The 16,514-nt window shown below is 42.0% G+C and overlaps 2 protein-coding genes across 2 annotated transcripts; both read left to right on the plus strand.

The window, feature by feature from the left end:
• Nucleotides 1-578: 578 nt before the first annotated feature.
• Nucleotides 579-10,463, plus strand: ilk (integrin-linked kinase). The gene is made up of 13 exons (XM_072445959.1): nt 579-666; nt 1,587-1,742; nt 6,206-6,371; nt 6,450-6,545; nt 6,818-6,914; nt 6,992-7,075; nt 7,151-7,236; nt 7,311-7,420; nt 8,107-8,234; nt 8,307-8,428; nt 8,806-8,905; nt 9,774-9,904; nt 10,025-10,463. Exons 2-13 carry the CDS (start codon nt 1,654-1,656, stop codon nt 10,172-10,174), a joined length of 1,359 nt encoding a protein of 452 aa, XP_072302060.1. The 5' UTR covers nt 579-666; nt 1,587-1,653; the 3' UTR covers nt 10,175-10,463.
• A 2,997-nt stretch (nt 10,464-13,460) lies between these two features.
• smpd1 (sphingomyelin phosphodiesterase 1) lies at nt 13,461-16,352 on the plus strand. The gene is made up of 8 exons (XM_072445960.1): nt 13,461-13,695; nt 13,856-14,176; nt 14,245-14,525; nt 14,770-14,943; nt 15,027-15,198; nt 15,301-15,377; nt 15,460-15,605; nt 15,670-16,352. The coding sequence occupies exons 1-8, from the start codon at nt 13,489-13,491 to the stop codon at nt 16,083-16,085; spliced, it is 1,794 nt and encodes a 597-aa protein (XP_072302061.1). The 5' UTR covers nt 13,461-13,488; the 3' UTR covers nt 16,086-16,352.
• The last annotated feature ends 162 nt before the right edge of the window (nt 16,353-16,514 follow it).

The following is a 16,514-nucleotide window of genomic DNA, read 5'->3' on the forward strand; positions in this document are numbered from 1 at the left end:
AATATGCACAACAAAGGAAATCATTGTAGTGTTGCAAAAAACTGTCAGATCTGAAACTCCTTTCACTTTTGGGCACTAAAACCACTGCCTGGTGCATTGTACGTGTTTGCAATGCCAAAAGTTGTGTCTTTGATAATACTTTGATAATAATAATTACTCCATTGAAAGTAAAGTTGCATATTAAACTCTACTGTATATCAGATCTGTCCTATTTAGATCTAATACTTTCTGGTATTTATCTCTGTTTGTTAGTGCTGACTCCAGTGCAAAAGTATAGAAAAGAAACTGGTACGTACAGTCCAGGCTATAAATTGCACCAAAGCAGATTCCCAAATGAAATGTCTTTACAAGCCCTTCATATAACCTGTTTATGTCATGTTTGTTGCTGCCCCACACACCTCTTCTGACCCCCGTGGTGCTTTTTGAGGACTACTTTAGACCATTATCTTGGTGTAGCTGCGCATAGCGTCCACCAGGCGTCGCCGTAGAGCCGCGCGCGTCCTGGGGCCCTGACGCAGCCGTGCCAAGGCGCGTCCCGGGGCCCCCGCGGACCACATCAACTTTAAGAGGAGCGGGGCGTGGACTTTTCTTGGTCTTCAGACTGCAGCGCACGGACGACTTTGAGGGCGAACGGCGCTGTTCAGAAAAGCAATCCATAAACGGCAGGTAAGACTTTAGTTTGACTCCGAACAGCGCGAGTCCAAAGTACAATCGTCGCTGCGCAATTGGACTTTTGACAATCGAGCGCAAAAGTGAGACGTGTTTGGGCCGATCCCGTCGAAGTGAACGTCCATGGAAAGAATGAGTGGACATGGGCTCCGTCTGTAGGCTTTGGATTCCGTCTCTAGAGTCTGTTTGAGTTGAAGAAGTTAAACGTTTTGCCAATGTTGCCAGACTGTTACTGTATCATCTTCTGAATAGTGTCTTTCTGCCATTCAAGATGATCCTCTTATACCATATAAGGAAAAACATAGGCGGCTACTTCCCCTGCTACAATAGCCTCTGCTGCTGTCTACTGTGTTTAATATTCCTTATTAGAAATTACATCCATACAGAAGTTTCATGATTTTAGTTTAAGTGAGTTACTTTCAAATATTTCCGTGGAACACAACCAGAATCTTTGTGAACCCGTTTTTGTGGTTACAAAGTGTGTTTTTAACCTATTTGGTGACACGTTATAATACCTACACTCACCACAGCCTTAATAAAGCATGAAGAAAGGCTTAATTGATAATGAACAAATTGTTTTTGTTCCTGTTTTGCTCAACTCCTTCATTAAAGAGCCTGAATTATTCTCAATTAACTCATTCATTTAAGTCTTTCTGCATCCTTTATTAAGGCTGTTGTGTAGTTATCTTAAAAAGTTACAGTCATTGGTCAATTTTTAGTCCCTTTAACTGTATCGTTACACTCATGCTTTCAATTATTCCACTGCAAACTAACAATCTTTTTATAGGTTTAATTAAAATTCTAGACACAAACGCCTCTAGAGTGAGACTATTCACCTCCAGGCTCATAAACAAACTGGACGCCAGGAGTTGTCATTGCTGCGATATGAAGTTACATTCACTCAACACCTATTCCAGGCTACATGATATCAAGAGCGGAGACAGGAGCGGTGACCAGCCCAGAGAGGACGCCTCGAGTCTAAACATGGACGACATCTTCACTCAGTGTCGCGAGGGGAACTCCGTGGCTGTCCGACTGTGGCTGGACAACACCGAAAATGACCTCAACCTGGGGTGAGTGTGTTTTGTGTGTCCTCTCGCCGGCGCTGGGATACGAGCTTTGAACATCAGATCGACACTCTCTCGTCTCTGAAGTGAAGGCTCAGCTGAGGGCCGCATTTTGAAACTTATACGGGGCAAAGGGCCACAAACAACCTGACAATATCAAATTTGTTGAATGACAAAGTGATTCATTCAAAATGTTGCATTTGACATAGTTTGGCTGAGTCTCCACACCTTTAATAAGACTTGGAACATTAATATTAGGTTGGTATGACATCAAAATGCTTAATCTTTCCAATTTTACAGTAAAACCTACTGCTTCTTGTTGTTTGGATCAACTTAGCAGGGAGCAGCAGGGCCAACAAAAATGTGTCTAAGGGCCGCATTTGGCCCCCGGGCCGTAGTTTGGACATGTCTGGCTTAGAGACGGTTAGATTTACAGTTTGTTGCAGTGTTCCAGCAGCAAGCGCAGCCAAAGAGCTCACATTGTCTGTAGGTGAGTGATATCAGAAGGGTGCGTGTAGTCGCAGGTGAAGGCACAGTGTTGTAATATGTCGCCTCAGGACATGCCTTTCCCAAAAGTTTTCTTTTTTTATTTCTAACAGCTTGATAACACATATTTGTTAGTTTGGCTTACTCAGAGCGAGTTCTTTGGCATATTTCATGTTAAAATAGTTTCCTTCTGCTGAGCTCTAGTTCTTTTGTTTTTTTTACATTTTCCATTTTCATGACGTCAGCCTCTTAAGCCGTGCGTGTGTAAAAGCAGTGCGGCACTTCATGGAGGTTGTGGGCTGTGACTCAGTGTCCAGGCCTCACTTTTAACAGACTGGAAAAGCACTGTTTAAAGCATTAAGACTTGACCTATTATTAACTGAAAACGTTGCGAACACAAGAGGTTTAGTGTAATTTTAAATCTTTCTTAAGAATGTGTGAGATTGTTTATTGCTTAAATATCAAAAATCAAGTGTTGTGACGTCAACGATTAGCACCAATTAACAATTCAAAACAAACCAGGCTTAATTTCACAAGTTTTCCCCAGAACTACTTCTGAATACATTAAATACTGGGCTTATTTTGTAACATTTTGCCTGGAATTCTTACTAAAAGTGTACGGACAAAACACACATTCCCACACAAACTTCCTCAAACCTGCTCATTTCTAGTCTGTCTGAGCACGGATCACTTTCTTCTTCGTCTCTGAAAGCCCCAGATGTGCAAACGTCTTTCTACACTGGACAGTTCATTTCTATGTAAAATGATCTTGTTATAATTCTCAAATGTTCTGTGGAAATCACGCACACAGCGTTTTTGCACGTCTGCACACGTGAATGAAAGCGCTCGCCGGTGCCGCACTGATGAGGCACATGTGTGGTTGCTGCGTCCAATTCCAACTCTTGACTATTTGCCGAATGTCTATCCTCTTGCTCCCCATTTCAGAATGAGAATCAGACTCAGAAAGGGGTTTATTGCCGTTTGTCGATGAACACAGATTCACAAACATAGGAACTTGTCCTGGTGCAACACAGACAACAAACATTGAACACTTTGTACAAAAACAGCATGATATGTACATTCTAAGTAAAATATAAGTTTGATGCTACAACTGTCCTATAAAATGTATATATAAATAAAACGTTAGGGTTGGTCAAAACCTTAAAAAAAAGGGGGGGGAAAGAAAGAAAGAAAGAAAGAAAAAGCCCAGGAAGCCTAATCACTGTTTTTAGTACAAATATATCTTTCTCTGTATCCCCTTTGTAGCTTCAGAGTGACACAAAATGAGCTCCTTAGCCTTCACAACTGCCACCTAAAACATGTTTATTGTGTATTTTGAATGGTGAAAAGCAGGCCATGACGGGGCAACATTTTGATGAAATATTTGCCCCCTCACTTGTGGTCAGTAAATGTACAGTTTGAAACTCATTGCACTCATTCAGTTTAGACGGGACCTGCTGGCACAGTCCTCAAAATGCTGCCTCTAAACAGGAAGCTGAACCCCACGAATACTTGACCTACACTGACCTAAAAACATTTGACCTATAATCTGTTATTTGGACGACCCTCAGCCCAGGATGGAGGTGGGCCACTGTCCGTCCACGCAAGTCTTTTCATAGAAAGCGGCTTAGAGAGAACTCCCTGTGAAACTCCAGATTATCTCATTCCTTGTCAGGTCCTTATATGTGCAGTGTGTTGACGTTGACTTTGAGCACTGCAGAGCCTCCAGCCAACCACACAGCAGTCAAGGCCATTTCCTCTGCTCAGCTCCATACAGGGACTGGCCCTCGCGCTCCCGTATAAACATCATTATGCAGTCATTCCGCGGGGGGCTGCTTTGTTTCTGATGCCGAGTGGGTTCAAGTATGTGGCCTGAAAGATCTCCAAGTACGAGTGGAAAGAGGAGCCAAAAACTATCAAGTCTATTGTTACTTAAAATAAAGTGTTGGGTCGTAAAAAGCAAAAGAATTGGCTCTATTTGTTGTGCTATATTAGTCTTTTAGTAAGAGCCTTTAATCAGAAAGTCTGGTCATTTCCCCTCACTCGAAGATGTAATAGATTAGATCCAACTGAGTAAAACACTGTGGCTTTACGCGTGGGAACATACAATATGGTGATATAGCTCCCTCCTGTAAACATTTAAGAGGTTTCTGGCGCGCTCCCAAAAGACTGTTTGTGAATTTGACACAGGAAAGGCACAGGGAGGAGGAAAGGGAATGTGGCTCAGGATTCCACCAGGCATTTTCCGCTATGTCATTCCTGAGTTTTTTTTTTCTTTAAATAGCATTACGCAAGTACAAACTGTCCGTCTGCGGTGGAGAAAAGGACACAAAAGCACGGAAAAACTGATATTCCGAGGAGCTGCGTTTTTAACTTTGCCTTTAATATTACTTTTTATTGCTGCTGGTAACATAAAACAAAGATATCCAGACAGTATTCGACACTAAAACTACTACCGAAACTAGATACTAACGTGTGCATCATCGGGGTGAAAAGATACAGTATAGAGAACAAATGTTGATCTTTCATGGTTCATTTTAGAATAATCTGGATCCAAACCAGATACTTTTTTGGTCGAAAATGACATAGTATTTTGTAAAAGAAATCATGTTTTTTACTCTCATTATTATTTTTTACTCTCTAAATCTTATTTCAGTACATTTGATCCAGTCTGCTTCATCCCACCTTCACGAGTGCTATTCAAGCCTGACGCCGACGGTAAATGTAGCGTTGAATTTGCGGCTTTGCAGGAAGTCGCGAGAACCCCCCCCCCCCCCCCCCCCCCCCCCCCCCCCCCCACAACTGTTTTGGGGTCAGCTAATGCAAAGTATCCCGTGGGTGACGAGTCCAGTGGCACTTGGGTGAGAGGTTGACTCCTTGTAGACTGCTCCCTAAGCCTCTGTGGGCCATGTGTGTTTGCACCTCTGCACATGTTAGCGGGCATTCCTGTCCCGCGCAGACGCATTCATCACCAAGCAGTTGTCAGATGGTTGTAGGTAAGAAAAAGCATGTGCCGAAGTCTAAATAAAGATTAGGAGATAGGGGGGGAACATCAGTGTCAAATACAGAACCACACACATAGTAGTTGTGTTATCTGATATGCAGAGTTTCTGTGCACGTCCGCCAGCAGCAAACACACAATAGAAGCAAGTTTTAAAGTGTATATTCAGACATTGTGTGAAGAATGACAGCGTGCATTATACGGCTAAGTCAAATTTGTATTCGTTTTTGGTTTAGAGAAAAGTATTTTACTCTCATTAGTTACACAACATATCTAAAACTCAGACTAAACCTGGAATTAGGGGTGGGCAATAGTGACAAAACATAATACTACTATATTTAAATAACGATAGTCAAATAAAATGATGTCAATGTCAGCAGAAATGTGTTAAAACATCCCTTTAAATGTATTATTTTGAGGTTTAACTAGGAGACAAGTGTGAAATGTCTGTGGAATTAATCACAAAAGCTCAGAAATATCACCTTTATTTGAACGTTTACAACATAACCTTTTCTCACCTTTTATTTTCCATTAGCTTTTGTTGGATTTTCTACTATAATCAATACCGTATACTTGATATTAAAATGTTGCATATCTTCATATATATATATATATATATATATATATATATATATATATATATATATATATACATATATACATATCTAAAACAACATTCACAGTATTATCTAAATGTTGATTATTCGCCCACTTCGCCTGGAAATAAAGCTGTAACAGACCAGGAGTAAATTGAGCAAGAGAACAGGACCAAATCTACACGAGGACAAAACTGGGCTAAGACAAGACCAAACCAGGATATTGCAAAACACATCAAGCCCATTCAGAAAATAATCATCTTTTTGTTCACCACTGGCCTCCAGCACTTTTGAAGCAACTCTGCAAAGCTCTGACACATCGACCTTCTCATGAGTCAACAAAAAGTGGTGAAAAGTTATGAATTTGTGTATATATTTGTTTGCAGGGATGACCACGGCTTCAGCCCCCTGCACTGGGCCTGCAGAGAGGGCAGGAGCGGCGTGGTGGACATGCTGATCATGAGAGGGGCCCGGATCAACGTGATGAACAGAGGAGACGACACGCCGCTGCACCTCGCTGCCAGCCACGGACACCGGGATATCGTGGCGAAGGTACGCAGTAAACGGTTGAATAACTAAGCCTTTTTATCATCGTGCAGCGCTCTAATTGTGCTCATTGCTAAATCACAGCTCATTCAGTGCAAAGCAGACCCCAACACAGTCAACGAGCACGGGAACACACCTCTGCATTACGCCTGCTTTTGGGGACAAGACGAAGTGGCGGAGGTACTGTTTCTCACATATGCTTTTTTCTCTTGTCTTTTTTTAATGTAGATTCAGTATGCATTCAGCGTAAAATGATGAAAACGTAGACCTACACGTATTTTACACCTATTTTTTTGTCTTGACTTGGATTATTTTAATGTTTATTCCAAATGTGTTCAACATTTCCCTCTTGTGGTGAAAGTAATCTGATGCAAAATGTTCAGTACACGACAACTATTCGTATTGCAATGTGTGAACAACAAGATAAATAAATACAATTGTTTTCTTCATAGGATTTGGTTGCCAGCGGCGCTCAAGTGTGTGTATGTAACAGATATGGACAAACGCCATTGGACAAAGGCAAACCTCACCTAAAACAACTGCTTCAGGGTAAGAACTCATTTATTACAATCGCGTAGTCCCAGTGACGAGGAGCCATTTGTATTGACTGATTTTGCTTTACTCAGAAAAAGCAGAAAAAATGGGCCAGAATCTGACCAAAATTCCCTATAAGGAAACTTTCTGGAAAGGGACGATGAGGACACGACCTCGTGAGTCACGTTTCCCTCAAAAAAAAAGTGCACCTCATAATACAGCACATTTTTTTGACAGCAGTTTTTTCACAGGTAACGGTACTCTGAACAAACAGGCTGGAATAGATTATAAGCAGCTTTCGCTTTTGGCCAAGATCAATGAAAACCAGTCCGGAGAGGTCGGCATTTGTTCAAAACTCCTATTGATCCATTTCTCCCGTATTGTGTATCGACCCGGCTGTTTTGTCTGCAGTTGTGGCAGGGCCGGTGGCAGGGCGACGAGATCATAGTAAAGGTCCTGCATGTGAGGGACTGGACGACCAGGAAGAGCAGGGATTTTAACGAGGAGCATCCAAAACTCAGGTACTTTCCACTGCACACGTGGCACGGCACAATAAAACTCCACCGTATAAAAATCTGTCAGCGCTGAACTTCTTGCCTCTTGATATTATGCCACGCAAAATAACATCAGTTGAGTTATGTCGGCGCCATCGCTCTGAGGTGCAGGATCCATCATAGAAACGTGTCAAAAGTGGTCACATGGAGTTCATTTTTAAAACATTATAACTTAACCTTAATCAGTTGAGATGCAATTTAAAGTCTCCTGAAATGGATGGATTTGTAGATCACTATATAACTTATTTGAAACAGACGTGTTATTGTCATCTGGTTATGGAAACACATGCCGTTCTCTCTTCATAATCACACTGAATATATACATTTTAATATGGATTTTAAGTCGTATGAAGAATGTGACGAAATGTGAAGTAAAAACGTCAAATGTCATTGAAATAAAGCAGCTTCCCTTTTTTGATTTATTCATTGTTTATTTGAAAGGAACAGCTATAGAACCAATACAGATTAACGCGGCGTAATTTGACGCTTGTTTCGCAATAACTGTCACGGCGTAATGCTCAACAGAGTCTTAATGAGTAACACATTTGCCGTTTGGCCACTGGTGCGGATGGAATAAAAAAGCCAATGAACGACAACATTGACTTTACACAACAACACATATGTTTCAATGCTAAACTTTGATTTTTTTGTAGAATCTTTTCCCACCCAAACATCCTCCCTGTCCTGGGGGCCTGTCAGTCGCCTCCGTCCCCTCACCCCATCATTATCACTCACTACATGCCTTATGGATCCCTCTTCAACATCTTGCACCAGGGCACGAGTGAGTACAGGCGCCGTGGTTACACTTGTTACAACGCTTTTACATTTTGACTCGGTTTTGTCTTCTCTTCAGCGCTCGTCGTTGACCAAAGCCAGGCGGTGAAGTTTGCGTTGGACATTGCGAGTGGCATGGCGTTCCTCCACACGTTGGAGCCCATGGTTTCCCGCCTGTACCTCAACAGTAAACACGTGATGGTAAGTGCATCGCATCTGGCGTCGAGTATCAAAAGTACAACTAGAGACTGCGATTGTGCCCGTCCTGTTTTCGTTCCTCAACATGAATTGATGCAAAAATATTGAGTCACAATTTCTACTACTCTACAATTGGGCATTTTCTTTAATTTTCCTGCTTAAACTTGATCATTATTAAATATCTTTCAGCTGTAGCCTTTAAAAACAACCTGCACAAATTGAACAAAATATATATTCTTAGTTAATTTGTAGTTAGATCGTGATTAAGACTCTTGATGTTCTGCTTTTAATGACTTTATAAGGCTCCATGTGGGTGGTCTGTGTCTGTTACGAGCCCAGTTGTTTTGATGTGAAACAAAGCGGCATTGCGTTGTTCACAGATTGACGAGGACATGACAGCCAGACTCAGCATGGCCGACGCCAAGTTCTCTTTCCAGTGCCCGGGCCGTATGTATTCCCCAGCTTGGATGGCCCCTGAAGGTATCTCTCTTCCTGCTCACATCCTATACTTAGAACGTCTGAGTCATCCAGCAAGAACATAGCGCACCGTATAATTTAACCCAAACGTGTTGTTGTTGGGCATGGACAGTATTGTGTGACATTTGTATGTTGTCTTGATTTCAACAATATTGTCCGGCCAACCTACTGTTTCTGGACAAATGAGGGATTATATAGATCTATAGGTTCTAATGTTGTCACGATGCAACTCTGTTCAAACTCTATTTGGAAACTAAGGAACGGCTTGATACCCGTTAACGATTTCATATCACAAAGATTAGAAAGAATACTATTTTTATTGCAATACAAAGTTATTTTCAACACAAAATAATAATACTTTCTTTATTATTTCAATGTGGTCTTGCTGTTTTAGATTATTATAAAATTATTCAGGATTGGTAAAATTTCTGTCTTGTTATATACATTTGTTTTTTTCTTCCAGTATTGTTGAAATTATTATCTAGTTCAGTTACTAGTTTTAGTATTGATTAGTATCATTTTTGGGAAAACCTTAATTGGTCTTAATATGAAATCCATACTATTTTGAGATATAGACCAAAGATGTTAACTTCTAATTGAGAACATAATCTGTTTTATGTAGTTGAGTTGTTGAATAAAGAAAACATTTGCTTCTGAATAGATTTCTAGTCCAACTGGAACTGTTACACTGAAAGAAAAGTAGTGGTTCAGTTGACCTCTTTTTGAAAACATTTTGTCATAACTGAAGTTCAGATTTATTTGAACTGTCTCTGTTTTTAGCTCCTATTTTGTATTTAGTGGCTTGTTGTGCACACTATTTCAGCCTTTCTGTTCTTGCGCTCAGTTAAACCATTGTTAAATCTGCTTTTAGCATTACAGAAGAGGCCTGAGGACATAAACAGGAGGTCTGCAGACATGTGGAGTTTTGCTGTGTTACTGTGGGAGCTGGTGACGAGGGAGGTCCCGTTCGCCGACCTTTCAAATATGGAGATAGGCATGAAGGTACGCATTAAGCATCAAGCATTCAACCAAACATATAGCATTTATTTCCATTTGAAAAACACCATCTTTGAAACACCCTCAGGCGTTCTAATGGTCTTTAAATTGGATCTCTTTTCATAGGTGGCTCTGGAAGGACTTCGGCCAACGATTCCACCTGGTATTTCTCCTCACATCTGTAAACTGATGAGGCTCTGCATGAACGAGGACCCTGCCAAGAGACCCAAGTTCGACATGATCGTGCCCATTCTGGAGAAGATGCAGGACAAATGAAAGCCTCTTAGTTTTATTCTTTTATGTACGCAAACCACTCATTATCTTCACTTTTCATGCATTTGCTTAGCCACTGTAAATATATGGATCATGTCAGAGACCACTTAAGCGGCCACATGTTAAATTGGTTTTCCTCATATTTAAAATTGAGATAATTATGTTCTAAAGCCAACTTGTTGCTTTTGTTATGAATTTAGCATCAGTGTGGACTTGTATTTTAAGAAGACTGAACAGCAAACCAAAGAAATGTGTAAACAATCTTTAATGCAATAAATATTTTTTATTTATACTTGTTTTCTCTGTTTTTTCTCTGCTATGACAAAAATGCCATAGTGCTGCAAAAGTTTCAATAAAAAGTGCAATATTATAATACATTTAGACCAGGATGACCATATTTTCCAAATCAAAAGCGCACACAAGATGGGGAGTGATAATAAAAGTGTATAAAGTGTGTGTAATTAAGTACATTTTTATTCTCTCGGTCCATACATGTCTCATTCACACCACTTTATCGGCTCACTTGTGGCTCAGTATTTATCTGAGAGACTTCTATTTATGGAAATGAGTGCATTTTGTGTGTTCTGGTTATTCTAAAGTCATTCTTCTCTATTTTGGCAAAATAAACGACAATATGGCCCCCTCTTTAATGGTGGTGTGTCTCAAAGTGGTCAAAAACTGGCACAACTGGGACATGTCTTGTGTAAAACTTGGACAAATCAATGGTTTTGGACACATCTGCTGGGACATGGGACACACGGCTCAAAACTGGGACTGTCCCGGGACCAGGGCCGGCCCAGCCTATAAGCGAACTAAGCAGCCGCGTAGGGCCCCGAGGCGTTAATAGGGCCCCCAATCTGGCAACCCGTTTTATGCGAAGTGCAAGCGCAGCGTGCGCCACTAGTGTAGTAGCGCTGCTGGCGCGGCAGCGCACACAGCGGTAACATATAACGCACAAACCGCATTTATTTGTAATGACAATCTGGCAACCAAGACACCAAACCTGCGCTGATTGGTCAACTTCATTGTGCGTGAGCAGAAGAGCAAAACATAAACACAACACAAAGTGGTCCCTGCGTGGCCCTCATGTCCAGAGGAATATATCTCCTGGTGCCGAAAAACGAAAGAAGAAACTTCTTGACGATGTAAAGAAACTGCAAACTCAACAACACTTTCCAGGTATTGAACTTCTCTTACAAAGAGACGGTTAATGCTGCTGTTTGAAACAACACGATTCTGTCACGTTAGTTCGCTCAGGCTGGAGGCGACGAGAGCTCTGCCCCGCGCACAATATGTGTGAATGAAAGATAATAAGCTTAACATTTACACCAGCCCGATAGTGTTAGCTGCAGGTGAGGCCGGTGAGGCGGCGTCTATGCCCCGGGTCACTAAGAGGCGGAGATCCGGTCCGGACGAGCGCCGTCTCGTCCAGAACCTCTGACGTGAGACTTTGGAGTGAAAAGTGTGCGGCCCCTGTCCCCTGTCCCTGTCCCGGGCCCCTGTCCCGGGCCCCTGTGCAGCCTCACTTAGAGATGAGCGGGTTTGAGTTTGCATTCCATCTCTCTCACATCACCATGTGTGAGAGCAATCGTGATGTCTGTTTTACTTTGACTTCTTAAAGTGCAATAAGAGGAACGTAAAGGTTTATGCACGTAAGGTCCATCAGCCAATCACATCGCAGCATTGTTTCATGCAGGAGTCCAGTTTGTGATGTTCTGATCAGAACAAACATTTATATTGTAATTAACTTTTAATAGAGCATTAAAACATTTCAATTTATTTAAAAAGCATCATTAGACTATTTGTTATAAATTATAATAAATTGACTGTGAAAAATAACCAGACATATTATGATTACATCTGTTATAGAATAAAACTATATATTTTTATATAAAAGTGGCAAAGTCTCTTCACAATAGCGAGGTTTGGACCTTCACTTTTAGTTCTGTTCATTCTCTGGGAATAACATGTTTGCACTGTCTAGTCTTATCAGTGTTAATTGTTAATCAAGCAATGCTTATGCCATTTGTTTAATTTAACTTGTTTTGTCACTTTAGCAAGAAGGAAAAGTTGGGAGCTGTAAAAGATAAATTAGTAAGGATAACTATTAATTTTACATTTTCAGTTAAAATTAATCAATTTGATCATAATCATTTTTCATAGCCAATATTGTATTGAGTAATTAAGTACACTAATGTATTAATAACTGGCTTTAATCATTTTCTCCTGGCACAGTTTCATCACATCATCATTTTATAGCATTAAAACCTCAACATTTTACTCTTACTTTAGCCGGCTGGACCACATTAAAATGCAGCAGAAGACCCAAAAAAGGTCTGAAAATCTCTGGGGGAGAGCCCCCAGACCCCCCTGTTCATTAATTTAAACTGCTAATGTGCTAATGTGGCTGTCGACCCTTAACGCCCACAAATACACCCAAAAACATATCAGGGACTTGTGTTATTTGTACAGGGAGTAGAGGTGATGTCAGCGGAATACCAAGTTGCATTGTGGGATTTAAGTTATCAATATTTGAGCTTGTGAGGTGTTGAGAATAAACTAACTGGCAAACAGATGCCCTGGAGTTTTGGTGCGCTTTGTTTGCGTTGAAGAAAGTTCCCATATGTGAATTGTTTACTGACAATGGCAATAAAACTGATTCTGATGACGTGGTGAGGGGCCCCCAAATGTTTTTTCGCTTAGGGCCCCCTGAAGGCTTGGGCCGGCCCTGCCCGGGACGTGTGGTCCCGGGACATCAACACTGTACAACACAAGAGAATAACAATGCTTCTATACTCTTTTTTACGACAATAACTCTATTTACTTTCTTAGGGCTTGACAAAGGTTATTTAAATGTAGATTGCACAGTAACAGTCCTTTTGAAGTCGGTTTACTTCAGGACTTTACTTTGAAGAAGTGAGTTTGGGAGGGAGACTGTGCCCACGTGACCTGTCAGCTGACACACCGGAAGTGTCAAACCTCAAGTGTTCCTTGTTCAGTCGTCGCTCGTCACACGCAACGGACCAGCGCGCACGGGCTCGTTGGTGTGAAAAACGTTACGGAACCCTTTGAATCGTGAGCTTTTCCACAGAGAAGAGGAGCAGAAAGAGGAGCTTAAAGGTGCAGTTGTCTCTTTGTGTTTAAATGAGGTTAAACACGTAGCTGTCATGTTATCGTCTCTTTTGCCTTTCAATATTAAAGCTATGGACTTCCGTCTGAGGGTGAAATGAATGTGCTTTGTTACATTGCGGTTACTTCCTGTTAATGTATGTTTGCTCTTGTGCAGCAGACCCTGGAGGACACTGCCTCCTCTCACGATGCGGCTCTCTGCTCCTCTCCTGACCCCTGGAGTGGTCACTGTGGCCCTGGTTTTATCTTTGGGCTGGTGTCATTCACTGCATCCTTCAGAGCAGTCACATACGCTGCTTTTGGATCGACTGAAGACAAATGTGGGCTTTAACTGGAGAAACATAACCTGCCCTTTGTGCAAAACCATTTTCAGCATCCTTGACATCGCTCTCCTGGTAATGGATACACTGTATTGTATACATTACATTGTAGTTCCCCTGTCAAACTTCCTGCATGACTTTGCTTGCCTTGTATAATAGCAGTAGAACACATGATAATTCAACCTCAAATACCAACCCTATTGTAAACTCCCTGTGTTTTTGTAATCATTTCCAGGACAGTACGAATGCCGAGCGTGTGGCCCGTACTTTGGGAGAGGCTTGTGTCCGGCTGCATTTGGCCGATGAGAGAGTGTGTCGTGAAATAACCGAACTATTTAGGGACGACTTCATCCTGGTGCTGCAGAAGTCGTTGCTGTGGCCCACTGAAGCCTGTGCTTTGTTGGTGGGACCCTCGTGTGGTAAATTTGACCTTTACGCTCCGTGGAACGTCACTCTTCCCAAGGTCCCAAAGCCTCCGGTCGTTCCTCCTTCAGCTCCTGCCGCTGGCGCGCCTCAGAACAGAGTTCTGTTTTTGACAGATATCCACTGGGATCAGGTCAGTATTGACTCTGTTTCAAACAGAACAAAGAGTCCAGGTCTTCCCTCTGTCCTCTGTGTCCACAGGAGTACGCTGAGGGAAGTGCTGCAGATTGTAAAGATCCTCTGTGTTGCCGAAACGACTCGGGCACCCCGAGCTGGCGCCGGAGGGAGGCAGGTTACTGGGGCACCTACAGTAAATGCGACCTGCCTCTGCGCACTCTGGACCACCTCTTGAAGCACTTGGCCCAGAGTGGACCATGGGATTGGGTCTACTGGACCGGAGACATCCCAGCCCATAATGTGTGGTCCCAAACCAGAACACAGCAGCTGTCTGAACTGACCGTCATCTCCAGGCTCATCCACAAGTAATTCTGTACTTTTTAAAGTGTGATGAATATTGTGTAAATTAGAGCGGAAAGATTTAATTATCACAATCAAATATCGTCTTATTATGTCTAAAACCTGCTAACCCAATAGTTTAGACTTAAAATGAGAGTTTTGTACTGAGAAATACATTTCAAATCTTATGTTTGTAATAAAAGTGGGTTTAACATATTTCCAACATCGTTCAGCACAAGTGTGAAATATAATTAAAGTTCTTGCCCACAGACACCTGGGCCCAAATGTGACAGTTTACCCTGCCATTGGAAACCACGAGAGCACACCAGTGAACAGCTTTCCTCAGCCGTTTGTACACGGCAACAGGTCGTCAGCGTGGCTCTACAACACTATGGCAGAAGAGTGGGCCCCGTGGCTTCCAGAGCAGGCTCTGAAGACTCTAAGGTTTACTGTTCAACACAACAAGCATATTTGATAGTTATTTTAGTTGGTTGTGTTTTCCATATTTCCCCCTCTCTCTCTTTCAGATATGGTGGATTTTACACAGTCCAGATTCAGCCTGGTTTGAGAGTGGTGTCTCTGAACATGAACTATTGTGCTCGAGAAAACTTTTGGCTCATGGTGAACTCCACAGATCCGGGCAATCAGCTGCAATGGCTCGTACAAGTCCTTCAAGCAAGTGAAGACAAGAGAGAGAAGGTCAGTGACATAAAGCGCACAATAAACGGGTGTAAAGTCACAACGAGTCGATAAACGTATCGTCATGCAGATTAAAGAGTGACAGGGTTTGTTTTGACTCAGGTCCATATAATCGGTCACATCCCTCCTGGTCTGTGTCTGGGCAGCTGGAGTTGGAACTACTATCACATTGTCAACAGGTTGGATATTTTTTTATTTTTAATGTAGACTTTACAGGATTCATTTATAAACATGACATTTGTGAGACTTCCCCATATCCAGATATGAAGGCACAGTTGCTGGTCAGTTTTTTGGACATACACACACAGATGAGTTTCAGATGTTTTATGATGAGGAAACCCTGACCCGCCCCTTGAGTGTTGCCTTTGTGGCTCCAAGTGTCACCACGTATGTCAATCTAAACCCAGGTAATAAATGCATCACCTGTATTTTTACATTCAATTGTCATAGACTAAATGCACATTGTTTTAGGCTACCGGGTTTATTTTGCGGATGGAAACTACCCCAACAGTTCCAGAATGGTTCTCGATCATGAAACCTACATCCTGAATCTGACAGAGGCCAACCACGGCCCGGCAGCACAGGGTCCTGACCCCAACCCAAAGTGGACCCTTCTGTACCGGGCCAAAGAGGCCTACCGTCTGCCCAGTCTGTTTCCCACTGATGTGGACGGGCTCCTGCAGACCTTCTACAAGGATGATGCAGTCTTTCAGAAGTTTTGGTTTCTAAGATCCAAAGGTCATGTGTCTGAGCAATGTAAAGAGACGTGTAAAACGACCACACTGTGCTTTTTACGAAGTGGACGCTACGACATCCTGGAGCAGTGCTCACAACTTCATGGTTATGGAGACAACTTGGCCCGTGCAGCCAGGTCCACGTTGTGTTGACAAAGGCTTTAGAGACAAAACGACAGGACTGTGACCAAAGATTAATCAAAATCGGTCTATCATTGATCCTATTGTTATCGCTACTGCAATCGCCAAAGAGATTATTGGAGTCTATGCACAAACCTCATATTTGACCATTTGTATTGCGTTACCAAATGTGCAGTGAGACTGTTTGATTGCAAGTTTAGTTTACTAGATAAAAAGGGTAAAAATGATCATGTAATCCTCAGCTGTTCCGCAGTGCTTCTTACCTTAGTGCCTTCTTTATTACTGTACATTGCGAGTGACTGCATTTGCTTCTCACGGTCAATGACTTATTTGCACTTTATTTTGTTATTGCTTAAAGCAATAATTTTGCAATGCAAAACAAGCAATAAATATTACTGAATGTGACTTCTGTGAGCATAAATCTGTATCATGATTTCTTCT

This window comes from Eucyclogobius newberryi, unplaced genomic scaffold (assembly GCF_026437365.1).
Source record: "Eucyclogobius newberryi isolate DKJ021-1_F unplaced genomic scaffold, fEucNew1.0.hap1 SCAF_15, whole genome shotgun sequence".
Taxonomy (NCBI): domain Eukaryota; kingdom Metazoa; phylum Chordata; class Actinopteri; order Gobiiformes; family Gobiidae; genus Eucyclogobius; species Eucyclogobius newberryi.